The sequence below is a fragment of the Dermacentor variabilis genome, chromosome 5 (assembly GCF_050947875.1).
Source record: "Dermacentor variabilis isolate Ectoservices chromosome 5, ASM5094787v1, whole genome shotgun sequence".
NCBI classification, from domain to species: domain Eukaryota; kingdom Metazoa; phylum Arthropoda; class Arachnida; order Ixodida; family Ixodidae; genus Dermacentor; species Dermacentor variabilis.
In genome coordinates this window covers 159,602,272-159,630,049 of record NC_134572.1, presented here as the reverse complement: position 1 = coordinate 159,630,049, position 27,778 = coordinate 159,602,272, and the positions used below count along the sequence as shown (strand labels likewise).

The following is a 27,778-nucleotide window of genomic DNA, read 5'->3' as shown; positions in this document are numbered from 1 at the left end:
GAAGAAAACAACCGGGCCCCCATTTAATGGGCTAAACAGTCCTAGCTGAAGCCAGGGGTGACGGCCATCCCCAGACGGCTGGCCACCCGTCCCTGGGCGGCGGCGGCGTCTCGCAACGACAGTAGGTGGGCCAACTCTGCTTCGGTCTGGGCGAGCATGATGGCCTTATCGAACATCTCCAGGCCTTCCTTCAGGAATCCCCTGCGGTCATGCAACAGCGTGGTTATTTATACATTACGACAGGTTAGTGACCAATGTCCAAGCAAAATGATACTTGGAAATGAGCAACCCGGTCCAGAGTTTCAGATATATAGTAGCACATGCAAGAAGCAATAAGGAGTTCATTAGAGAGTTTTAGACAATAGCATACCAAACTGGTTTAGTGTTTCCAAACTACACACCCAAGTTCTTTCACAAAAAAGAAAGTTCTTTTGGACAATGAATAGTGAACAATTGAACAATCCAATCTGCAAATTGAATATCTACTCTATTTAGCTTTTTGAATATGCGGTAAATTTGGTGAGACTTGTGGTCTAGTGTAGACATAATTTTCATTCGGGTCTATCAGACCAATCAAAACAGCTCATATGCAACAGAGAGAGAACAATTAAAATGGTGAAGCATGTGGAAAAGGTGACGGCTGGTAAGTTCGGGAGCATGTACGAAGAGAACGCACGCAGGTTTTACCGAGATCCCTCGACGATCAATTCTTCAGATATGGAGGAGTCGGAAAAACGCTCAAATGGACGGGCAGTCCAACATAACTAATTTCAAGACAAAATATACAGGATTTATGTACAGATCCACATAAAATTTCGAAACACTCAATGGTGTTCCGCATTCACATAAACCCAATTCGAGTCGCAGCGCCTTCACAATGAAGTGAATGAATGAAATAATAAAAATTGATTGATTGATTGAAGGTGCGTTGTGACACTGACTGCTTGATGCCGGAAGTTAAGGCTGTTTTGTGCCAATGGGAACTAGTTCGAAGCTTTCTGCCTGCGCATGAGCTTACCTTGTTCCGTCACACAGAAATAAGTGCAAAAAAATTCAATGGCAGGAACAGTAGCGGTGGTTGCCGACGGCTTTGCAGACCTGAACGACCCCACAATGACAATCGGGCTAACTTGCACGCTGAACTGAGACCCGGTTACCGATGAGCCGTTAGCACATGCGCAACAATGGCAAGCTTCCCATGGCAACGTGCCACATGGCACCACGCTGGCTAGTGGCAAATTCCCCTCACGTGCAATGGCAGCCATTAGGCCTAGTTGGTGCACCAGTAAAATTGCATTTTGGAGCGGCCTGGAGCAGATTAAATTTTATTTTGGAGTAATTTGGAGCAGACAAAATTTCATTTTGAAGCAGCTTGGCACAGGCCAATCTGAATTTTGGTGCAATAATGGAATATGAAATGTGGCAGTGCACTTTGAAACCAGAATGAAACAGAATAAACCAACATGGGCACCGTACTGCAACAGTCTTAAGCAGCATCTAAAGCTGGACTTTTGAAGCAGATTATGCCGATACTGAAACTGTCTAGTGCATGCAGATTTTAGTTATAGTGCCTGCAGAGTTTTAATTAGTGATAGCAATCACACAAACATGCATTCTGTAACAGTGAATCCGACATTTCAAAAAGCAGCCCAACGCATTTTTTATAAATACATTTTCCTTCCATGTCTTGACAGTGTGGATGAAGTGCCTGGAAATGCGCTTCACTAACAGACCATACGGAGAAGCCTGAGTTATGAACCAGTATGGTTTGTTATTGCGATAGAGAGGAAAAGCCACTTGACTTGGAGCACTGAGCAGACGTTTTGTTGATAAAACATTTTGCAAGTACCTCTATAAGAACTGAGCCGTAATCAGTGCTGGCGTACTACTTTAGTGTTTACTTAAATTAGAGTTGATCATTTTTTACATGTCCATTACCAGGTAAATTGACAGCTGACAACACTTCTATTAACCCTTTCGCTGTCACGGACGTACCGGTACGTCTTCGTGCTTCCCCCCCACAGTGTCACTGACGTACTGCTACGTTCTCTATCGTGCGTTCAAAATTTCGCGCCTGAGCGCAAAGCTGGCACTCCTGGACTGCCCACGCCATCTGTTGACTCTTTCTACAAGTTCGTATTTTTGCCCCAACCTGTGTTGGGGTACATATATTGAAGAGTACGGTGTGACTGCCACTCGCCCCTCTCTCTTTGCTGAGTGGCTCGGCGTTCGCTGGATCATGCGTCGTGCGCGTGTGGTTCAAGGGTTGTCCTGCCATCTCCGCTGGGTTGAAGGTTTTTATTTTAGAGCGCAGCTCTTTGGCGTCCGTTCCTGGGTTTCGCGTCGTCGGCGGCGTCGTCGTCGGCCTCGTAACCAGCTCCGCCCCCCTTTCATCCCCCCAGCGCTAGCAGCGACCGACTGATACCGCTGGATGCCGCTGACGCCGCTAGAGAGTCAAGATAACGTGACTGCATAGAACACCGTCGCCGCCATGCAGAAAGAGGAGGAAAGGGTCCCCCCCCCCCGTGTTCTTGTGTGGGGATAGCTGGGGTTGACTCACTATCGCCGTCAGCGGCATCAGTCAGTCGCTGCTATCTCTTCCCTCCTCCCTTTATCGTGTTGTCCGCTTGCTGCGCGCGCTTCTGCCCCCATCGTTTGCCGCTGGGTGTACACGCCGCCCCCCTCCGCTTCCGCTTACTGCTGGTTGCTCTCGACGGCGGCGATGAGCCTCCGCTTCGGCGGCGCGAACTGCAGGGTCTTCTCGGCGGCGGCGATGAGCTTCTGCTTCAGCCTCGCTTACTGCTGGTTGCTCTCGACGGCGGCGATGAGCCTCCGCTTCGGCGGCGCGAACGGCAGGGTCTTCTCGGCGGCGGCGCTTAGCCTCTGCTTCCCCCACGGCTGTGACAACCTCGCGAGGCACTTGTATAGATCTCGTCTTTGAGAATCAAGCATTGGTGTACCAAGTCGAACATATATCAGTCTATTTCTCCGACCACAAAGCTTCCTTCATGACTGTCAAGAACTGTTAGTGGAGTCTTTGTTAAAGGAATACGTGTGAAAAATAAAAAAAAAATTATGTGATAGCGCATACATGTGTTGCTCGATTTCTTTGCCTCAATCTATCCAAAAGGTGAAACAGCTTATTTGCTGCGCTCAAATTTCGCATTAGGAAGTAACGTAATCGTCGGTAATTTTTTTCTTCTGTTGGTGTGTCTGCTATGGCGCGTCAAGTTCAGGGGCACGCGCCGTTGCCTCTCCGAAAAGAGTGACTCGATTGCTGCTTTCGCTCTCTCGCCGCACCCTCATTTCCGACTTGCAGCAGTAAACGTAAAGCCCTTTGAACTTTGTTTTAGCCTTTTTCCATCTCCCTCTGTCTTTTCGATCACACAACGTCCCATTTCTCTCCGTTGTGCGGGCGACTGAAAGCGCATCCTCCCTGCACGCCGTTACTTTCGGATGGCTGAGCGCACAGGACCTTCGTCTGCTCATTGGAGCGGTGGCTCTTCAGATTCAGAATACAAGCCGAGCTCGGATTCGGACTCGGACAGCGTCTCATGTGAGGAAGAGGTGCATTCGGCATCGTCAGATTTGGATGTTGAACTAAATAAATAAATAAACATAGTCAGGCTGATGATGATGATGATGAAATTTACTAACAACAGCTGCAGAACACTGAAATGTGCATATTGCATTGACTATGTTATTTGCATACCAACTATCAAAAATAAACTGCTATGTTCATTCCCTGTTATGCTCGTTCCCTGAAACCAAGCCGACACTGGGGGTGCATCACGGCCAGAAAGGTCAGACAGCGAAAGGGTTAAACTTTTATTTTTATGAAACTTTCATTATTTTATTATTAGTAGTAAACTACTGGGCAGATGCCAGCTGCTGGTTTTATGGCACAAAATTTGCAAGCGTTCGTTTGTACTGTATTTTCTGATGCATTCTATTCGAAAGCCCTTTTCAGTATTTTCACACCCAAACTTTGATAGGTGTTAACCGGTAAATCAATGTGTTTTGCCACAGAAACTGGAGGATGCGTTTCTTGAAACTGGTGTTAAGTACACGACTTCGGTTATAAGGACCTGACTATCCTCCGTGCTAGGCTTTAATTTCACAAATGGGACATGTGCCCGGAAGTGAGTAACCAGAATGTTAGCGAGGAATAATTATCTAACATCACACTGCAATTTGTTGTGCAAGCAAGGCCTGTCTCTTGAAGCAATCCAGATAATGTTACAGAATTGTGCAATCTGCCACAGAATATTTCTAACAAGCCTGTTTTGAATTAAAAAAAAAATATCCCCTGATACAGAAGTAACTTTTGGCAGAAATAGTCTGGCCGATGACTTACGGGCTTCAACCAATTGTCCACCCTTGGTCAGCAGACGACACACACACACTCACCTCTGGACCTGAACGGAACCGAGGGTCTCGTAGGCAAATTGACATTTGTCATCCATTTTGATTGCCTTGTTCATGAATTCGGCTGCCTTCTCGAAATCTTGCCTCCACTGCAGCTGTAGTATGCTGAAATATAATGATAAGCTATACTCTCCTATTATTTGTAACACACATTTTATGCTACAGTTGAACCAACTTGTAACAGCACCGGTTTTAACAATATATTGGATATAAGAATGAGCAGCTGATGCACTATGTACCAGCTTTTGTACTTATGTTTTATGCACGTGCGTGGAGGCTTGCATTTCTTTTTTTTTTTAGGAATTTTGCTGTCTTCTTTCTTTCAGCACACACCCAGAGGCAGGTTTAATTGTTATTACCAATAACGTGGCATAGGAGCATTATAATAAGCGGTTTATTTTTGCCATAGAACACACAAACATTTGTGATGAGGCAGCTGCTCATTGTTGCATCCGGGTACTGTTAAAAGTAAAGCTACAGAAGGGTTCAAATGCACATCTTTCTACTCAAACTGCACGGATGTTTTCCCCTATGCTTTTTTTTCATGCAACTACAATGATTGGTTGTAACAATGGGATTCTTTTTGGGGCTTGAATACTGTCATAAGGGGGTTTGATTGTACACCCAAGCAAAGATAAATACCTTATCTACTCAATTCTAACGCATCCTTGAATCTAACAGACAACATATTTTCATGGGCTTAATGTAAGAAAATGAAAGAGCATCTGAATGTAATACGTCGCCAATTCGTAAACGAAAAATACAGCATGCCCCCCACATTCATGATCAGAAAAAACTTCACGAGCAGAGTTCACTTTCAAAAATTTTTTTCTTTCTTTTTAGTGAGCTTTCATAATGAAAGTGGTGCACTGTCATTGCCATTTGGCCATTTGTGCTTTGTTGGCCACAGATATCAAGAATACAGGGCCGTATCCTCGAATGGTCACTTTAGATACTGCTATCACTTTTGCGAGACTCCGCATCGGACTTGTCAAAATACGTGGCCGACAGCACTCCTGATACTATGGCACAGATAGTGAGCTTGGCACGGTGCCAGAAATGGCGGTGGCCAATTACGCCAATGCATTCGGCGCCGAGTCGCATGAAATGTCGTGAAAGTGACAGCAGCGCCAAAAGTAACTGGCCGAGAATACCACACTAGATGGTAGTCAAGCACAACACAAACAGCAACCTTTGCAAAAGAAAGTATGCTTGGTCACCGTTTTGCGACAGCGATGACTGCGTCGGACAGCTCTGACGCTCGGCTGCTGCCAACGGAGCCAACGCGGCTTTAATTTTGTATCCGATCGCAGCATGCGGGCTATTTTCGGGCCCATTCTTCTCAGAAAGAAGGTGCCACATGCTGCATGCGGACAAAGCGTCTGTAATTGTGGTGCACTACAGCACACGGCATGGGGCCACCACACAATACACAGCAACGATAGCATTATTCCAAGATAATAACCCTGCTAATTCGTCAAGACAGCATCTCCAAAAATGTTGCACTGTTCTGTCCCAACAATTCTCAATGTCTGGCCAAGCTTCAGCTGATGGACGTACTTACCCAAGGTGTACAGGAACGTTTGGGTCTGAGGGATCTGCCTCTGCGGCCTTCATAAAGTTCTCTTCGGCTTTCTCAAACTCCTTTTTCTCTGAAAGGATCTGTAAATACAGTGTGCAATACAGTTGTTAAACATCATGACGAAAGTTTCGGAAGTGAGGTGTGTCGACTATTACGGACTTCAAATAAAACGGACTTTTTTGCCAGATTATCAGGGCCCATTGTAACAAGAGTCAACTGTGTCTCCAAAAGTTACTGGTCTAGAATACCGTTGTAGAGTGCAGTAGAGCACAATATGAACAAACAGCAACCTTCGCAAAAACGCACTCTGTTGCCCTAACGTGCTGGCAATTTCTTTTACATTTTTCGTAACAAGGTGTGCGTTAGATTCGGGCAAATATAGTATGTTTTTGGTAACATTGAAGATGCAAGAAATGCGTAAAACGTAAATTTTCAGCAGACAGAATTAATTCTCAGGAGGAATATTCATGAACGCATTACTATTCGTGCAAAGGCAGTGAACTTATTCAGCGCTCGTGCTTTTTAGCCTTCGTGGTACGATGTGGGAACACACGTGTGTGCAATAGAGGTGTGCAAATATCTGGAACTTTTGAATAACGAATCGAACAGTGCCACATTGAATTCTGTCTTCGAAATGAATAGTCACTATTCGTAAATGCAAATAAATTTTGAACACCTTTACTATATTTCAACAGGTCAACTGCGCCCAAATAAACGAAGTTGGAGCAAAAATATGGTAAATTTGCACCCCTTGGACACAATACAGACATAAAAGATGAGAACTTCCATAGCGGAGCAGGCTGCATCCCTTAGGTGGCCATACTTTATAAGCTGCACAGCGATCATTCGCACTCTCCAAGAGCCCTGCGCTTGCGAAGTAACTACTTGTTTGCACCTAATGTTCTGCTTGTGCTTTTAATAAACGCTAATAACGTACTACTTAGCGTACTTACTCGAATCTAACGCGCACTTTTTTTCCAATAAAATGGGTCCAAAAATTGCTTGCGCGTCAGAATCAATTACGACCCTAAATCTGCGTTGCCATATCGCCATCGGCATTTCAAAATGGCCGCCTCGTACAAGCTTCCTCCATGAGCTGCAGTACGTGTGCTTAGGGTTAGCCCACGAACAGTCTTCCTGTTTTCTGCGTTTGCTCTGTCAGCATGGAAGCACCGACTACAAAGAGACTGGCACAATGAAAAGGAAAGTGATCGATCACGTGTGTGGAGACGGACGGAAATCAGGCCACATCACGGGCATTTGGAGTGCCTGAAACTTGCATGCGGGACTGGCGCAAACAGAAGAGTCATTCTACTCCGGTAGCTGCTGCATATGGCGCAACTCCCTATCCTGAAATCGATCTGCGATGGAGACAGAGTCTACGCATCTAGATGCACCGCGCTGCCTTCTCGTTGCTTAGTTCGCGTTGAAGCAAGAGGCTGCACAAAGGTCAATTTCCTCGCTTTTGCTACACCACTTCCTCACTCCAGCGTTTTGATAAGAGTTTCCACGGTCGCTGAGACGTGTTCATGTTTGCTTGTTCACGCGTGACACCATGCTTGTTAATTTAGTTAGTAAGTGAATGTTTAAAAGTTTATACGGCTGATAATACTATCCTTACCTTTCATATAGCTGTCTACTAATTTGCTACCGCAATCAATGCTTCGCCTTTTGGGCGAAACTGTGACCTTTTCTACTTATCGCAACTTAAGTGTACTGGGAGTAAATCTTTGTTTTTCCAAATGAAAGAAAGTTGTATTTCTGTGTGAAAGAATGAGGTGCGCAATACTGTAAAGAACTTCCCTTCTTTTCAGTCATGGCAAACAGGCGCGTGTTACAATCGGGGCGCGTTAGAAACGACTAAATATGGCAATCACAGAAACTTGCTAAATTCAACAATATTGGGTTGTGGACATCATTTTGTATTAATTATGACAATGGCTACTCATTATTCAATTTGATTTGCTTCTGGCATTATTCGATTTGTATTCGACTCAATCTGAAAAATCACTATTCGCACACTCCTAATGTGAAATTTTTCAGAGGTTCTATTACCATAAACATTACAAAATAGTGACAGCCGCAGACACTATGTATAAGAGGCAAATGAGCAGTAAAGTATGGCACATTAACTCTTTGAGTGTCAATGCAGCAAATATACTGTGCGGCGAACAAGTCCCAAATGGTCGATGCTGTATATTTATGGCGGCATCTGTATGTTTGGAAAACCAGGCAATTTTTTAATCTCTTTGCTGCCCAGCAAGTGCTGCCGTCCTGTGTGTATACAAGGTATTTTCTTTTTTGCTCCGTAATCTCTTGGTTTTCATTCCACGACTTCTTTACGCTGGTGCTTCAGCAACCGCTCGCGCGTCCATGCATGCGGTGGTTAGTTTTGGTTTTGTCTCGCGGCCTGTTTCCGTTCGTTGCACACCGAAAAACTGATCTCTATCTAGTCTCTAATCTGTCAAAGGGTCACAGCTATATGTGCGCGTGTCTGTTGATCATAGGTGTACGATTACATCTGTTCACAGGTGGGTGCTGGTAACATATAGAAACGACGCTGCCATGCCTGCGTTTTCCTTGAGACTCGGCTCGCGGGAACTGATTGCCCCTCTTGGCGACGGAACAAAGAATTACTGCAAGTTTCCGAGTTGTTTGGTTTTTCTGGCAGACACAACCATAGAGTTTTCTTGCGTGCGCTCACATATACGGTGTGATTACAGTATTATGATCAAATTCTATTACACTATTACGATGTACGATGACACAGCGTGTTGTTTGCTCTGGTGCAAGCGAGTCAAGCGCAGATTCCTCCAATGCAGACTACGTGCGAAATACGACCAAGTGCCAAATCGGAATAGCTGTTTCAGTATAGTATCTACTGTCTTAGTATAAGTACATGTATACATGGAAGCCTATCTATATAAATGAACAATGCATGTTTACCTACAGAGAATATTTTTTTTTTTGTCACTTTATGGTCATTCAAAAAATTTGGCGGTAATATTTTTTTTCGAAATAAGTCAGCCTGATGATTTTAAATCTGCTATAAGACATTCAACCCTGAGGGGATGCAATTGGCAAATATAATTGCCCCTCAAAGGTTTAAGGAGCCTCTAGACTAGCTTTGCCAGCACAGTTAGCGTAGCAACAACAGGGCACATTTTCTTAACATATTTTCAAACTGGCATAACTCGGCATCTGTTTCACATCGTGCGCTGCTGATGCTACAAAATTCTGGTTGAAAATTTGTCCTGCATGGTTACAACCTGGAGCCGGTGCAGCCTTACGCAAACTTCAGCCATGACAGCGCCGTGGGTTACTGTGCAGCACAAAACAGATGCTCCGACAGCCGATGATGCTGCACCCAAAGCACGTCAAGCATGTTCCACGCGCTGAAGCTCGGCAAAAAATTTCGGAAATAACACTGCAGTTATGCATGAAACAGATGTACCATGTGCATGAAACATATGTACATCAAGAGATGATGGTGGGCTGACAACAGATGAGAAGGCACTGGAACCAGATGACAGAGCACCGAAAACACATAGTAAATACATTCCACATGGTTGCTGTTACTAAAATGGCGAGGCCAGAGTAAGGAGGCATGCACAGAGACAAGGAGAGCCCCCCCACCTGAGCATGAAGGAAGTAACATTCAGGGCAGTTGGGGAACGTCTCCTGGATGTCTTCGAATTGCTGGAACGCCTGTATCTGCTTGTCGAGATTGTTGGTAGCTACTCCGCACCTGTACAGCACATAACAGCGCTGAGCCGCTGCTGATGGGAAGTCCGGTCGGAGGGTCACGCTCTCCTCCATATCCTGCAGCCACCGAACCCAGAAAGTGCAATTGCAAAGGCAGTTCGCAAAAGGAGCACGCGACCTGCATCTTTGTTCTAACAACATTGAAAAAAGGTTTTGTACATACCACTGCTTTCTTTTTCAGTTCAATCAGGAATTTGATGATAAATATCTTTACCGACATCTCTTTTTTTAAAAAAAAATATAGGATTTCAGTTTGATGTTTTAAAAGGAGGGTCCAAGTTTTCAAGAAAACCTGGGACTCCATTGGTGAAGGCTGCTACCTGTGCTCTCTCAATCAACAGTTCTTGGGTCTCGAGGTCTGAGTGGAGCTGCCTCCCACCCCTCAAGTTGTTGGCTGATTTATGGCATCTAGCATTCTATTCTTTTGGCAGACCCATACTGTGACTAACATCTCTGACCAAGCATCTCTCCAGAATGACCTTAATAACGTGCAGGAATGGTGCAACCGTTGGCAAATGGCCTTGAACCCTAACAAGTGCAAATTTATTTCAATTTCCCGCCGTCGTAATCCTTATCTGTCTACTTACACAATTGCAAACGTCCCACTAGAATCAGTTCTAACCTATAAGTACTTAGGCGTAACCCTGTCCTACGACCTTTCCTGGAATGCGCATGCTACTAACGTAATCTCGTCAGCAAACAAGTCCCTTGGGTTCATGAGGCGTCATCTTCGTAATGCTCCACAGCACGTCAAACTACTCGCATACAAATCATTTGTCAGGCCACAACTGGAATATGCCGCCGCCATCTGGAACCCTCATCAAACATATATCATCAATGCACTCGAGTCGGTTCAGAATCGTGCGACTAGATTCATCCATTCTTCATATTCATATAACATCAGCGTTTCACACTTAAAGGCACAATCTAGCTTGGCATCTCTTGCTTTTCGTCGTCGCATCGCCACGCTCTCTCTTTATCACAAATTTTTTTACAGCTCACTAAGCCGCCCGCCTTACGTCACGCCATCATCTTCACGCATGTCACAGCGCACCAGCCATCAACTCCAAGTTTCTCGTCCTCGAACACGAACTGTCACTTTTCAATCATCATTTTTTCCTCGAGCTGCCAAGGACTGGAACGACCTACCCATTAATGTCGCTGCCCTCACATGTCATTCACAATTTCTAGAAACTGTTGAAACTTGTATTTCAATGTAACACCTGCGTTTTCCTATGTTCACATGTTAACCACCCCTTATGTAATACCCCGAATGGGGTCTTTAAGGTAATAAAATGAAATGAAATGAAATGTGGTAAAGGTCTGCCTTCTCCCGACAAACACCTACATTCCTTGCTGCAAGATCCTGGGTCTATCGCATGTCTTTGCTTGGGGGGGAGGGGGGAAGGTAGACTTGTTGCTCCAGCCTACGATGCTGAAGGATGTCCACGTATGCTATTGGCAAGTTCGTTCACATAGGGACATGGGAAGGGCAGTGGAGATTCTAGGGGAGAAAAGCTCGGGCAGTCGCATGTACACACTTATTCCCCACTATACCCTGATGCCCTGGTACCCAAACCAGATGCTTGATGTCAGCTTGTGCATTCGAGGTATCGAGAAACTTAGTAGCTAATGGCACGATTCTACCCTCGATGCAGTTCTTCAACGTGGTTTGGGAGTCTGTTAGGATCTGAATTGTGAGGCGTGATGGATCACTGCTAGAACAACAGCTACCTCCTCTGCAATCATCGGGTTATTGCCTTTGATGGTTGCCCTGTTGAATAGACAGTTTAGTTTAGCGTATGCTATACCACTGCGTACGCTATAATACAGCGGGTCATTACTGCGCATGCGCAAAATGCTAAACAACCCATAGCGTATAACATTTGCATGTTATTCCTCAGATTTAGCATCACCGTTTTTCCATGGTTTGTTAAGTTTGCGGAAAACATGGTGGCGGTCCCAGCTGCCCGCTTCAAATGGAATTTGGCGTTGCTTTTGTAAAATTTACTTCTCTCATAGCAAATGACTGTCAACGGCTTTTGCTTAGTGTCAGGCCACTTCAACGACAGAGTATTATCGATAACCTTGCGGACTTTTCGAGATTGCTTCTCGTTTTAAACGAGTCGAACGCTAACGACACATTCGAGCTGTCAGCGCCACCTATCGCTACAGTCCGGAGATAGCCCCAATGACAGCATGTGGCCTCTGAGATCTGAAGATATCACAGGGCAACTAAAACTGCAACAAACATGCGCTGCTTAGTGTACGCTATTAGCGATGAGAATTTAGAGTGGCGCTCTCTTGTGAGTGACGTCACAGCCAGGATGCCCCTCGCTACGGCTCGCTCTGTTGCCGAGTGCGCTCGTTCCCTTCGTGCGTTCTTCGGGTATTGGCGGCTCGAGCCGTACTTACAGAAGAGCATTTCGGGTTATTTCTGCTGACATGCCTGAACCGCAGTTTCTTCTTCGAAACCGCGTGAGATATTGCAAGCTATGTAGCGCCGAAGGGGTCTACTGGTCTTGAAATACATGTATGCACCGTGTCTGTCACTAAATTTTGCTTAAAAGGAATATCTGCAAGTTCAACATGTGAAGTTATGTATGATGCTTGTTTAAGCATTTTTTAGCATTTTCTTAGCACTTAACTATGAGAGAGATCACATTTTACCTGGAAGAAAAACCTTGATATTTGGTGTCAACATTATGAATCCGTGTTAGAATGACACTGCCCAGCGAAGCTTTCATCACGATTCTTATTACTCTGGTGAGTTGTTTTAGTCAAATGTTCAAATGTGGCAACTGTATTAAGGCCTAAAAGGAAGAGTTGGGCATGGATTTTGTGTGAAAAGGTTTGGCACTAATTGCACCATTCTCTGAAACATGCACCCAGAAATGCATTGGCTGTTAACACAACGGCACATCATGTATAATATATATATATATACATATATATATATACTTCCCGAATACTATAACAGCAATCATATGAAATAAAATTTCGTGGTTAAGATCGAGAACCAATCACCTGCAAGTGATGAAATGTGTCAGAGTGGCCCTCACTAGCTTTTATCAACGATATCGCCCATGCCTTTCGCAACAGAAGCGACCGACTGTTATGACGAGGCACGCATTGTTCGCGAAATCCAGCAGTTGACTACAACTTCGAATTGAAACCATGAAGTAGCTCTTCACAGTGCCAATTACAATACGTATAGCATACTCGAGGCACTACAGCGCAGCTTAGGCTGCCTTGAAATGGAAAATTCAAACATTCTGCCTCACCGTGTCTCAATCCTGCATTGTTTAATTATACAAACTGAAAACCATTCGCTTCGTCAGTACATAAAAGAGGACCTCACATACCCGCTTTATAAAGAAGACACCACAAGCCTCACACGAATTCACTTGACTTTTGACCTTCACTGGGGAACAATAAATGAATGAGGCTTTGGCTTCTTGCCGGCTGCAGCGAAATGGTCCAAAAGGCATACTTCAGTCAAATACTTGGCCTGAGCAGCCTGTGTCAGTTCTCCAAACAGATTCATCATGTCTGTTTCTCAAGCAAGAAGAACCAGTAAATTGGTGAAGTGAGTTGAACGTGTAGCACAGAAAGGGAATAAATATTGGTACATTCCTTTCCACAAGCTGCAAATGATCCAACGCGGCATACAGAAACATTGCATCACGTGTCTAATGGCGCCGACAGTGCCCGCACGGTCTGCGTTGGGGAACACCGGCAAGCGGGTGCCGGGAGGTCTAGAATTTGTTGCCTTCCAATGTGCTTCCTAATGAAACCGAAAGTGTTCTGCTGAGACCTGTGCAGTGGTTCCGGGCACCGTCTCATTTGACAGTTTCACAGGTGCTCACACTGCTGTACTGACATGCGCAGAACTCAATGACGGCGAGGTCATTCATCAGGTTTCTGCTGCACCGCCGGACGATGACTCCGAGTCGGAAGATGACGCACCATGTCCTACGCTGCCGTCGTATGTGAAGCGTGTACAAGCAGTGACTGCTTTCAGCCACCTATAGTGACCGTACAACCCTCTCTGAGATTCAGGCTTATCTGACTGCACATAAACGGAACAGCGTGCAATGGCGCATTCACGATTTCTTCAAGCCTACTGCTGAGCCTGAATAAGTGCGTGGAAATAAAGGATTTCTTTTTTTTTTTTTTTGCTTAATCTGCTTTTTCGGACACCTGTTCACTCAGACATTTCTGCAGTCCCCGTGAGGTCCTAATAAACAGTCGGCGACTGTATAACTGTCTAATATTAAACATCAAATTATTGGTGAAATTTTGCCTGTAACGCACGCTCAGCCACTGAAAGTAAAGCTCTGCGGGAAAGCCAACCTCTCAGTAGTAAGGGGCACAGGTTTGCAGACAGCGAGGGCACACTTCATCATCGTCATCATTATCAGAAAATGTTTAATGTGCAGCCATCTTTGGATAAGTGGCCAAGGTAATCTTCTGCTCTATTCCGCGCAGTCCTTTCGGTTTCGTGCCCCCCCCCCCCCAAAAAAAACAAACCCTGCAAACTACTGTATGCTTACTGCCACCTACTTGTAGGCCAACGAGCCTCCGACATGACACTGTCAGAAAGCTGCCAGGTGATGACACACATCTGGCCAAAGGCCAGAGCACAGACTTTTGTACAATAATTACTGCAGGGAACTCTGGCACTAGTGTCTACAGAAGCTGCAAGCGGGGTGGTTCAGCCAGCATGGCTTAGTGCAGCCCTTCTGCCTTCAAATGGCTTCGTTTCTTTGTAGACTCATCAATTTAAACAAAGTACAGTTCTATAAATAATTAAATAGACAGCATTAAAATTGTCCAAGGGCAAGATTCGAACACACGGCGTCTAGTACAGAGGGCAGATATTGAAACCATTACGCCACGGGCCCATACTTGAACAAGCGGCACAGAACACCCTTATGAATTTCTCGCAGGCAAGTGAGCTCATTGAGATCCGGCCTTACCCAGACACAGTTAGAATGCAGGTGAGAGCTTGCACAGACAAGCAACACACTGATAATGCTAGCGACCAGAGAATTGCGTCTTCAGCAACAGGGAGAAGCTGCTGAAGAGGACGTGTTGGAAAGAAGGTGAGCGTGTCAGTGAGCAAATTATGCAAGAAAAAAGCACTACAGCAACATCTGTTCCATTTACCATACGCAAGATTGGTAGCAAAATGAGTTAACTAGGGAAGTTGTCAATCCATTTTTTTTTTCTTTCTTCTGTAAATTTCCTTCCCAGATGAGCAATTGACCTAGATAAACATATTCCTGCACAGACTCTTAGAGACTGACTAGCCGATCCTGAATTTGTGTTCCCTTGTCAGGGCACTGAACTTTATCCTTGTCTTCTGCATATTCATATTCAAACCCACACTTGCACTTTCTCAGTTAAGGACCTCAATCATTCAGTGTGATTCGTCCCCAGTGTTGCTGAACAGGACAATGTTGTTTGCAAACTGCAGGCTGCTGAGAGCTTCGCCGTTTATCCTCGCTCCTAAGCCTTCCCAGTCTAATAGCTTGAATACCTCTAAGCATGCAGTGAATAGCATTGGGGAGGTTGTGTGTCGTTGTCTGTCCCTTTTCTTGAGAGGTAGCTATAGAATCTTTGTAGATATTTCCGAATATATATTCACGTATGCCTCCTGTACTCCTTGATTACGCAATGCCTCCATGACTGCTGGTACCTCACCTGAATGAAATGCCTTTTCATAATCTATCATAAGAAGCCAACAAACATTAACACCAAGGTCAACATAGGGGAAATTACTTGTGCTTAATAAATCAAATAAAGAAACAATAAATTAATGAAAATTGAAGTGGGCGAAAAAACAACTTGCTGCAGGTGGGAACCGAACCCACAACCTTCGCATTTCGCGTGCGGTGATTTACCAATTGTGTCAGTGTTTGTTGGCTTCTTATGATATGACTAATAAAAATCGGGCCTCTCGGTTAACCCCCTTTCTTCTCGGTTTCATAATCTATGAAAGCCATATAGAAAGAGGGGTTGATTGCACTCCACAGATTTCTCAATTACCCAACTGATGGCGTGGATGTGATCGGTTGTAGAATATCCTTTCCTGAAGCCAGCCTGGTCTCTTGGTTGATCGAAGTGTTGCCCTAATTCTATTGGAAATCATCTTGAGAATTATTTCGTGCAGTCGAATGTCGATAATTCTAACTCGAACAGGTCTGAAAATTTGTTCGAATTAAAGGAAGGGCTTGTTTTTGAAGTGTTCGTGCACCAAAGCACGATGCACGAATGGTGCGGGTCGTGGAATATTGCGGAACGCAAGCATGCAGCGAGCGAGGACCACAAAAGTGCCACTGCTCGCTTTCCATAATAATGGCAGAAAACGAAACCTCAAGGAGTGGGCTAAGCTAGCACTGGCACCGGTGCGGAGGCGCACACCTACATAGACAGTCGAGATGAGGGAGGATGAGGGGAAAAAAAAAATTATGGGGTTTTACGTGCCAAAACCACTTTCTGATTATGAGGCACGCCGTAGTGGGGGACTCCGGAAATTTTGACCACCTGGGGTTCTTTAACGTGCACCTAAATCTAAGTACACGGGTGTTTTCGCATTTCGCCCCCATCGAAATGCGGCCGCCGTGGCCGGGATTCGGAGGATGAAGGAAGTCGATTTGCTTTTCCGCCAGCTTGCTGGATAGCGCTAGTTACCTCTGCCACCTATTGCCACCGAAGCAGTGGAGTTGCCGAGGCCAAAACTGAGCCTCCACTTCTGCTTCCCTCCGCGTGCTCACATGTTTATGCCTTCGTTTGCTGACAGATCAGCACAGTGTTTACCTTCTTCATCCTGTGTTCTCAATGTGAGTCATGTCTTATCAAAATGATAAGTTGTTGCCGCTGGTCACGATCATGTTGGTGTGCTCCCTTCTGTTGCACCATCGCCGCATTCAGAAGACAAGAAGAAGGAGGTACTGGGTGTCACCTTCGCGTCCTTGTATTCAGGGTCTGTCTTGTACAAAATCGGATATGGTTCACTGTCTCCAACAACTTTTCCATCGGGACGCCTCGGTTTAGATGCGTCATTGTAAAAGAACAAGTGCGAATGAGACTAACCAAGCCAACCAAAACAAGCGCGAATGAGAGCTGACGTGAGCAGACAATAGTGTGAAACAAGCAGTCTGGCTGAACCAGACGCGACTGGTTGGGTGGGTCCGCATTATACCAGTTTCCCACGCGTACATCACTGCAGGGGCCGCTCTTATTGGTCTCCTCCGCTCACGGCTCGCATGCCGCCATGGCGAGCCCCACCGCAAGCCTGTTACAACATTTCAGGGCAGAGTGATGACCGATCCGCTATCGCAATACGTGCCTGAGCGAGATCTGGGACTTGTAGTACAGATGCCGCAATGCGACAGGCATTACTACAAAGCCTGTGCGCATCGTGGTATGCTAAACAGAACTATTCTATGCGATTACGAATGCACTGAGAAGTCATAACGAAAACATTTGATCATGCAGTTGAAGGTACTCTCTCCTTGAGGTATAATGTAGTATACACCTCACATTATACTGGTGGACTGTATTGTTTCCAATGCAGCACTTCAACAACAGTGACTCGGTCAGATGTCTCACAATGAAGGAAAACAGCAGAAGGGGCTTGTTACACAAGCTGTGCTGCAGAAGTGCTGCTAGCATGTGGCACAAAACGTAAGAATAAAGAGGACACCGTTCTTACAGTTAGTTTCTAAGCAACGGTCATAGCAAGCAGTACAGCACCACTCTGTTTTGGTTGGGTGTGAGCGCAGCTTTTGCTTTGCTCATTTGTTACTTCTGCAGCGCCACCACGAATCCTCAGCTTAGTACTTGACAGCAAATGCGATCAGTGATGGCTGGCACAGGGTCAAATGTCTCTGAGTCTATGGCCATTTGATGCTGTGTAATGAGGTACAGGTTGGCGAGAACAGACAGCTAGTGGGAATTACTCAATTTTACAAGTTAACATGAGTCAAATACACAATCTTTTAGTATACAGCTTACTAGTGGCCAAACTTTTAACCAGTGACAAGGTAATCTAGGTGTTCCAACATGATAAAGTAACCAAACTTACTAATAAATGCATGTGCATATCATTATTTGAGATTCGAAGCTAGGTATTCACGTAAGAAAGTTTTGATATCCACCCATCCCTACAATTTACTCTTAGAGACAGCCCACAAGCAGCAGAAAACAAGGAACAGTAAGGGACAACAAGCATTGCTTCATTTTTAGAGAGATGCAACTTTTCCAGCAACATTGCCGTTGCAGATGTCGCCTACTACAGCAACTTGTACCCACACCGAGCAGTTACCCCTCTTGCATCCGAGATTCCACTTTTCGTAATACATTACACTAATGAAATTGTAAAACTAGTTCAGGCATTTAAACTTTGCAGAAAGTTTCGTAGTGTTGGCCAGGAATGAATTTGCTTCCAAATAATCTGGCAAATCAGTTCTGAGTGGAGGAAGTTCTATAAAGAGAAAAAATGACATCCACCCAAGAACAGCATGAATGGCAGCATGCATGGTAGAGCCAATACCTTGAAAATGTTTTGTACCCAGGTTCAACCCTCTGACAACGACAAACTGCGAAAATTTCTTTTCAAGAAAACCAGGCAGGCTTCCTTTGTAGTTTCCTGCTGCTCGAAGGCGGATTACATTTTTTCTCACTAGTCTAAGCGATCTACCATAGTGGCAACAAGTGATTTTTCAGAAACCAACAACGTGCCTTAAGCGTGTCCTCTAGCCTGTCCAGAAGCAACAACACCTGGCCCCTGTGCAGAAAGACGTCAGCATTTCTTGGGTCCAGGCTGGCAGCCTGCTCAAAGTCCTCGAGTGCTTCCTCCAATTTCTCAGCATGCACCTTCAGAGTGCCAAGCTTGATGAGAGCGTTCACTCGAACCTGCGGCAAGAATGTGGGACGGCATGACTCGACTTGAAGGAACAATATATGAAGGTAACTCTGTCTCCTCGTGATTCCATTTTAAATTACAGGAGTTTACAGACTTGTAGTATGCGTTCCTGGTGCAGAGACGGAGAGCCATGAACTACGTGGTTCACATTTTTTTCAACTTACAAATTCCTAGCTTTTATGCATAATTACGGACCATAAATTAAAATTATGTTGATACAATCGGCAGATTTTACCTGTGTGTCTCTTAAATGCAGAAACATTTTGTTCCAATCTGCCCAGAAGTTGCATAATAATGTGTGGATACTCGCATTACACATGTACAGACGAACCCGTTTATAACGAACTCTTCAATATACTATGTGGATAACGAAAATCTTCAATATATCTGGATGCAGTTTCAACAGGCAGGGTCGTAAAATCCTAAACGACATGAAATGTGGCCCTTATAACCAACAGGTGGCTCTATATATATATATATATATATATATATATCTCTCGAGAAATTGGAGCTGGAAACAGAACTAAAGCTTCTTATTAAGGCCTTCCATGCCTTGAATGAGCCTGGTTCATCTCAGTGATTTGTCATGCTTCTGGTAGAAGGTAGCACAAGTGCAAGCAGGAGTGAGTTTATTCTGGCGGAGGAAACGGAACGAGGCGGCACATGGGGCCTTTGTGTGCCTTTAAAAATTACGCTGCCGACACCTTGATCTTCTTTAGCACCTTTGCGCAAAAGAGAAGTTGACCTCAGTGATAAATTGAGCGATTCCAAAGATGAAGTGTACGGCTCTTCTAGTGAAGAAGACACTGAGATTCTCTGTGCACTTAGCTCGTCTTTCGAGAGAGAGGTTTGGGTATCGCACAGTATACGGTATACAGTGGAACCTCGTTGATACTGTCTTTACGGGAACCAGAGAATAAGATATACGACCCGAAAATCGTGTCATCCAAAGCAAGCTCAAAAAAAGGTAAGCACCGGAAAAAAAAAATTATTATATCAGAAAACATTATATACAAAATCATATCAACGGGAATCCACTGTATAGTGATGTTAAGCTTCAGTTTTGCAGTAACGGCCGAGATTTTGAATGACAACCTAAAACATTGTAGCGTTTTTCGCCAAAAATGTTGCAGTAAAACATATTCGGCCATTTTTGTGAGAATTTGGAATAGCATGGCATAGAAGTGGCTAAAGATTGTTCCAAGGCCCTTTTAACCTTTCAATTCCCAAGTTCCTTACTGGTATGGCGCAGTGTGATTTCTAAATATTTTCTTTATTTTGTTAGTTTTTTTCGCCTAATGTTCTCATTAAAAAAAGTGATTTGTATGGTCTATCCCTTGTATTCAACGGAAACATTTAGTATGATGACAGAAGAGCATTTTCCTCCAATGCACATAAATGTCTGCAGTAATATTCTCTACACTCACGACAGCAAAACAACTGAAAACTACAAAATGATAGGGGCAAGTTCTCAAAGATGGCAGTTATTAGTGGAACGAGCCGACAGGCATGACTCATTACTGCAGAGAAAAAGAAAAGTTATTCTAGCACAAACTGACAGGACCAGTACAGTTTTGGCTTAGGAGTTGTCTGATATAAATATTAGTCAAGCTAAAACGATAGACAGGTGCCCTGAGGTGTTCAAGCAACTGAGAAGAGCATTTGTGAGAAAACGGCAGAAATGTAGACAGTAATTACTGCTGGTACACAGCTCCCACGATGTGACATATCTCAAGTATCATGGGTAAATTGCACTCAAAGACTGATAATAGTCAAGTTATAGGGTTCTATGTACCAAAACCATGATCCGATTATGACGCACATCGTAGTGGGGGACTCCGGAAGAATTTGGACCACCTAGGTTTTTTTTGACGTGCACTTAAATCTAAGTACAGGGGTGTTATTGCATTTCGCCCCCATCGAAATGCGGCCGCCGTGGCCGGAACTTGATCCCGCTACCTTATACTTAGCAGACTAGCACGATAGCCACTAAACAATCATGGCGGGTAAAAAGATTTATAATATAAAGGTCAATTGTCCTGCATGTCAACATCAAAGGAAAAACAGTATGACTTAGTACAGTCGGCTCTCGTTACAACGGACCCTGATAATCCGTCAAAAAACGTTTGTTTAATCCAAAGTCCGTAATATGTGAAACGTCTCACTTCCGAAACTTTGATCGCGATGTGTAAAAACTTTATTGCAAAGACTGTGTAACGAACGTCCAAAGTAAAAAAGGAACAAAAAAAGTCGGCAGTTTTGCCCGAAAGGCGAAGCATCGATTGCGATAGCAAATTAACCAAGTGCGGCAGCAACAGCAAGTGAAGTGACCTTAGTGCTGTCTCTCGCTTCAATGCGAACTAAACATCGAAAGCACAGTGCATATGAAGCTACCGGCACTGGGTACACTGTCTACATTGCAGATCACTTTCAAGATACGGTGGCCGCACCGTAAGCAGCAGCCGCCGCAGTAGAACCCCCCCGCCTCATGTGCACAAGAGAAAACGGCGTGTTTTTGCCCTGCCTTCCTCCCTCACGCGTGCAATAATGAGCTGCGATTGTCAGTTGACCCTCGCAATTCAGTTAGCCCGTGTCGACACGGCAAAAGTACTGTAGGAACAGAAGGCCTACAGAGAATTGCCATTTATTAAACAGATGACTGCATTGATGTCGTGGCTACCATTGTCGAGTCTATATGCCTTATGGCGCTAGTCCAGTCTCTTCTTCCGCGGGGCTCTATAAGTACTGTTCACTACAGTACGTTTTATACGGGCGATATTGGAAAAAAAAAAAAAATTGCCGCTATTTTCGGCCACTGTAGCAAATAGTCCATTGTAGCACAGTTAGTTAAAAGTGAACTTCGTTGCATTAATAAAATAGGTGGAACAAACTAAGGCTGAAATATTGTCCGTTATATCTGAAAGTCTGTTGTACACGGGTCCATTGTAATGAGCGTAGACTATTTGTTTTGTAAATTTTGTCATGTCCAGTACACTGAATTTTCAGTATATATCAATATTAGTGCAGATGAGATGTAACCGAGACAAAATGCATGACCCTTAGCCTTGTGCGAATTGATTGCACCGCCTAATTAAGATGCCCACAGTCATGCTCTCATGCACAACAAGTTTTAAATATGGCTATTAGACCTTTCACAGAGATATATGGAACGAAGTTCCCATGCAGTCCATACAATGTGCCACATGCAGATAATTATTTTTAGATAATATTTCGAGCATTTGCAGCACAATGCAAGATTACTTTTAGCCATTGTGAGAATAAATGCACTGGCTGCAAGAATTGCATTTTGATGGCGCTGTTGCAGCTGTCCCTTTTTCGCCCAGCTTTTCCTCTAGAGTTACGATTCTGCCTCCAAGATTGTTGGCAAACTTAGAAAAGAGTGCTTGCTCGTTCGGGGTGATGGGAATTGTAGAAGAGCAGCTCAGTTCCTTCAGTCACCAATTCTCTCTTTGTAACAAACTTATCTCTTCCAGAAGGATAATCTATAGCAATCTACATTTTTGTAAGGATCTAGGTTCTGGAACTTCAGTGCCTGGAATGGGAGACTGGAACTACTGTGTTTGCCTTGAGCTTCCCTCCAATGTTTGGTTCAGGTGCTCAAAGCATCACCCAGTGAATGAGTGGAAGCATGATTGCAAATAGTTTATTGAAATGGCAGTGCAAACCACACACGCAACACGAATGAGGACGATGAAACATGTCTTTCTCTGTGTTACACGTGATGCTTGAGCTGTCATTCTAATACACATTTCATCCAATTAACCCAAGCATCAGACTAGGCACAAATTGTTTCTTTGATCGTAGGCCCACCTTGAGAGAGGCAGTGTCCATTTGGAGTACCCGGTTGAGGTCGTCGACCGTAGCCTGTGACAGCCCTTGCAGCATGTACAGCGTACCTCGCAGCAGAAGTGCTTCGGCCAGCGCCTCTCCGTTGTTTTCGATCTCCTTGGTGCAATGTGCAATGACGTCTTCATACTTCTCGTTGGCTAGGCACTCCACAGCCTGTGCGTATGCACCCCTGCGAGGAACAAAATTGCTGATCAGCGCTTGCGAGGGGCCAGGGAAAATTTCAGGTTTTTCATTGTAGTACTGTTATGCATTTGAAGAAATACAAAATAAGTAGCATGACACAGTGTCCCAAAGTCCAAACTGCTAAATGAAATGTGTGGTTTAACATTCCAAAACTGCTTAGCGGGTTATAAGAGATGTCATAGAGGAAGGCTGCAGAACGAGTTTGCCCACGGAAATGTAAGGACAGGTGCTTTTTTTTTTTCATTTTGGCCCCATCTAAATGCAGTCGCTGCAGCTGGGATCAAACCTGCAACCTAGAGTTCAGAAGCGTAAAGCCACAACCACTGGGCTACCACAGTGAATAAAAATGACTAAATCCCTTGCCACACCTGCCGCAAATGAGAGGATTGCCACCAGTTAAAATCTACAAATGAGTTACACATGTACCATCTGCTTGTAGTCTGCCCAGAGAGATTTATTTTGACATTCTCTCAGACATCCGTCTATTTAACCGTGGTTTGATGACATGGAGTTTCAACATTCAAGCATCCAACTTCTGTTGCAGGTACTAGTGCCTTAATTTCTTGCACGGGTCAGGTTTAAAGCCTGTGAACTGAGCCGATGTGTTGACTGACTTTTGCAGTTCCAATGTTACAAATCAGCACAGGGCTTAGACCGCATAGAGAAGGGCTCAGGATTAATTTTAGCCATTCAAAGTTCCTTAATGAGCTGAGCACCCGACTGGTACACAGACGCTTTCGCTTCCCACTGCTATCGGCAGGAAGCCCTGACGGGTGGGAGTCGGAACCTGCGACATCAAGCTCATTGGTGAAACGCCACAGCCAAAAAGCAAAACTCACCCAGGACTATCACTTTTAGGATACGGCTTGCCTTTACGAAATGCCTGCACAGCCTTAATAATTGGGTCTTCACAGAAGGACACAAAGTAATTTCGAATAAAGTGCTTCGATGGCATCACCGGCTTTCGGACCTGCAGAAAAAGAAAAAAAAAGAAAGGTCCAGATTAATTTATGAGGAACTGCTTCACAATTTCTGAAGTTTGACAGAAAACCATTACATTTATGAGTAATTTGTTTAATATTAACTGATGTGTACAGGAAACCTTTCATTCAAGATATAGTAGAACTTGGCAACATTGCATCTGGAACACAGAAAAACTCGAACTAAAGTTCACTGTAAGCCTGACAAAGTGTAAATGCTATTTAGTGTTGAGCTTATCAGGGAATTCAGACTTCAGATTCAAATTGTGGGTTTAATGCCCCAAAGCTGCATAGTGGGTTATGAGGCAGGCTGTGCATTAATTCTGACCGCCTGTGGTTCTTGAAGTACCGACTGCAATCAAATATGGGCAGCAAAAAAGAACCCAGTTTTAAATAGTGTAAATACAGAGCGGGCACTGCACTAAAGTCAGGTGTGATATATGATTGGATGTGCCGCGAAAAGCTAGAAAGGACATGTTCCAAATAGCAAAACTAAAAAAAAGAAAGTCACCTATACGCTTGCTGGAAGGGATACAGAACCAAAAGCAGCAAGACCGATGAGAACAATTCTCGACAAATCAGTTCCACAGATTTTGCTAACTGGGGTGTCGGTGATTTCTGTATGATTGCAATTAAGACCAAGCTTATCACTTTGTCTACCCTAGAACAAGAGTTGTGACACTTCAAAGTTGACTTTCACACGTGTTCTTTCTGGAAGTCCTTTCCTACATCTTGTAGCGCTTTCCTGAACCATGCAGAAATCATGCCATTTAGCAAAGTCTGAGGAACTGAGTGTTGGCTGATTCTCCCAGAAAATCAAGTAATAAACCTAGCAAAACATTAGAACCAAATGAGATAACCAAAAATGGACCTCACTTTAGAAATAAGCACACAAAGCTGTTACCTTAACTCAAAAAACGAAAATTAAAAAATTTTTAATGCAAGGCCCCCTTGCTCCTCCTCCACACGAAAGGGCCCCTAATTGAAACTCCGAAAATATTTATATATGCTAGCAGACATCCACCAGTCTGCAATGAACACACATCTGCAAGAATTTTTTGAAACGATGCTGTCATAGCAATGTCACAGGTGCCTTGTTTCTCGCCCATCGACTAATCAACAGCTATTAGCTTGGTGATGTCACGTGCATGACTAAGCTGGCATCACGACATGCGAAGGAGGAACTGGAAGACTCTGTAGAGGTCTTGCGTTAAACTCTGCTTGGCATACTGCAGCATACGGACATGCACTGGAAAGTTACCTTGATGAGTTCCTTTGCACGTGCTTTGCCTATCTTCTTCAGCACCCTGTCGGTCACAAGCAATGAGTTCTGGTTTTGGAATCCCTCGAGTATGCATACAGCTGTTATGTCTGCGGGAAATCAGAAGACAACCTTAGCACTAGTGAGCCCAAAGTTCTCTTTACAAATTGCAAAGTTAATTATACACCAAGTCTGTCTGCGACGGTTAGGTTTAATGACAAATCACATGTTATAATTTAAGTTCCTCATTAACACAATAACTCTTTGTAAACTTTCAATGACTGTTGACAGGCTGCAACTTTATGGCAAACAACAGATGTTCACATTTCTGTCCTTGCTGGAGCCTTACAGGAAATGTAAGTCTTTGTTTCACTTCGCCAGCTACTTACTAGCTGATAAAACAGGTTTCACGAGTCAACAGTGTCCCAAGCATCACTTTATCTTTATTTTACTGCTTTGTCTCGTTTTTCACAGAGGGGCGGTAGGTAAAGAGGGGTGGGGGGTGGGGGGTGACGCTCACCTTCCAGACACTTGTCCAGTTCATCGACGACCTCGTAAGCCTTCGCCCTCCGGTGAAGTGCCTTGACGTACTGAAAGTTCAGGTCTATCGCCTTGGTGCAGTCGGCGATAACCGCGGTGTAGTTTTTCTGCGCAGATTAGGCACATCACTCAAGCCACGCAGGATAACAGGACAGGTGAATCGGCCAACAAAAATGAGCGCAGGCTTACCAAGTTCTCGTAGGCGGCAGCGCGATTTTGGTAGAAGGTAGCCAACTCATTTTTGTTCTGCGGCGGGCACAGCGCGATGGCCTCCGTGTAGCACTCGATAGCTTTATCAAACTTGCCTTCCTTGAAGTACTTGTTGCCCTGGTTTTTGAAAGCCTTAGCCCTCTCGAAGGGATCCTGCGTAAACAAAAGCAAGACCGGCAGTTAAATTGGTGGTGAGCAGTGAGAATCGAGTTTAAAGACCACGTTTTCTTTGCGAAATTACTGCGCGTGGTGCAACCACGAATAAAAAAACGCGACAATGTTGCAGGCCGTCAACTCGGGCGTCCCGCCCATTTCCAGCTCCCAGATGCAAGTCGCGGTTCCGCATTGAAACACCGACACGTGTTGGGCTCTGGGCAACGTGCCCGCGGGTGTCCGGAGACGTGTTTCGGCATCGGTCGCTCACCTTGGCGTCGGCTGCACCGCGCGAGTGGTTGGTTTGAGATTTGTCCGCGGACTTGGACCCCTTTGTTTCTCCGGCGCTGGAGCCGGGCGGCTTCGACCTGCCACGGGCTTTCCTGTAGTACCAGTACGCCAAGCCGGCGGCGACTGGCGTGGCGAAAATGAGCGCATACTGCCACTTGGATAGCCCAGCTTCGGAAGCCGCTTCGCCGCCGGCGCTGCCGGCCATCCCGCTGGGAGCCATGTTGGTTTGGAATGGTCCTATGCGGGGTTGCCAAGCGATGACAAAACTCTCGCTGAATGAGCCCAAACGTGAATGTGACTCGCTGAAAGACCGTCAATTTTATGTAGCTGATAAAAATCTCTAGAAAAATCGAATAACTTTCATAATAACATAGCAAATGTTTTTCTTGGGACACGGCTTCTGAAAAACATGCACAAAACTGCGATTTGTGCTGGGCCGCGCATAAACATATATTGCCTGCATGCATGCATGGCCCCTACGCGTAGTTGTTTTGTGCACCGTGGGAAGTTACGGGGTTTTGTCGTTTTGCTTAGTTGGCGAGGCCCAAACAAAATTTGACGCCCGAGCTCGAACCGTCCTCCACGACGTGTTTTATGTATTTTTGATTACGGCATGTACTACAGCATCACAAATGCGTTTAGTTTAGTGCGCAGCTCCTCATGTGTAGTCTTCATCACAGTGTCCTTCGCCATTCGGCTTTTGTTTTTGGCGGGAGTAAAAGCTGCAGCATTTGAAAAAAAAAAAAAAAACTGTGTTTATGTTGCTCCTTCAAGCAGGTTTACGCGAGTACACTCTAAGAACAGTTTACACCCTTTGGCTTGCCCCTTCTGCCACACAAAAATAATCGTCATCTGCCTTGATTCGTTTCCTTTCTTTAGCGCTGCCAGCCCAGAACTTTCCAGTAACGAATGGCACGCGCGTTATCAGCATAGAACAGTTTACACCCTTTGGAGTGCCCCTTCTGATAACGCGCGTGCCGTTCGTCACTGGAAAGTTCCGGGCTTGCAGCGATAAAGAAAGGAAACGCATCAAGGTAGATGACGATTATTTTTGTGCGGCAGAAGGGGCAAGCCAAAGGGTGTAAACTGTTCTTAGAGTGTAGTAATGGTATAAACATCGTTATATCGTGATGATGATGATAACGGTCTCACGTTTCGTGCACCCTTTGGGGTGTATATCTGCCACACAACGATAATCGTCATCTGCCTTGATGCGTTTCCTTTCTTTAACGCTGCGCACCACTGGAAAAGCTGGCGCCACTGTCGGCGTGACGTACTAGGAGGGATCACGTGGACATAGCGGCCGCGTCGGCTGCTTCGGGCGCGCCGAAGCGAGCTGGAAACGAGTTTAAATTCCCTCGTACGCTGCGGTCCTCATTTAGTGGCGAAATTTTCCCGCTTCGAGTCTCTCCTTTACAACGCTTCAAAGCACTACAATAGGTAGTGGCTGCCTTTGAAGGCGCGCAACATGGTAGGCTACTGCTCGGTTCCGCAGGGCCGGACGCACGTAACGGAGGCCGGTGTCAGCTTTATTCACACGTAACCGCACGACAAGAAGCTGCGTGAACCTTGGCTCGCGA

General features: G+C 44.9%; 1 protein-coding gene across 1 annotated transcript; it reads right to left on the bottom strand.

Annotated features, from left to right (window-relative positions):
- Tom70 (translocase of outer membrane 70) lies at positions 1-26,440 on the bottom strand. The gene is made up of 11 exons (XM_075693669.1): positions 26,179-26,440; positions 25,734-25,907; positions 25,525-25,651; positions 25,005-25,114; positions 23,603-23,733; positions 22,542-22,749; positions 18,527-18,700; positions 9,647-9,832; positions 5,993-6,090; positions 4,411-4,533; positions 1-201 (listed from the first exon to the last, which is right to left on the bottom strand). Exons 1-11 carry the CDS (start codon positions 26,416-26,418, stop codon positions 42-44), a joined length of 1,731 nt encoding a protein of 576 aa, XP_075549784.1. The 5' UTR covers positions 26,419-26,440; the 3' UTR covers positions 1-41.
- Positions 26,441-27,778: the final 1,338 nt, after the last annotated feature.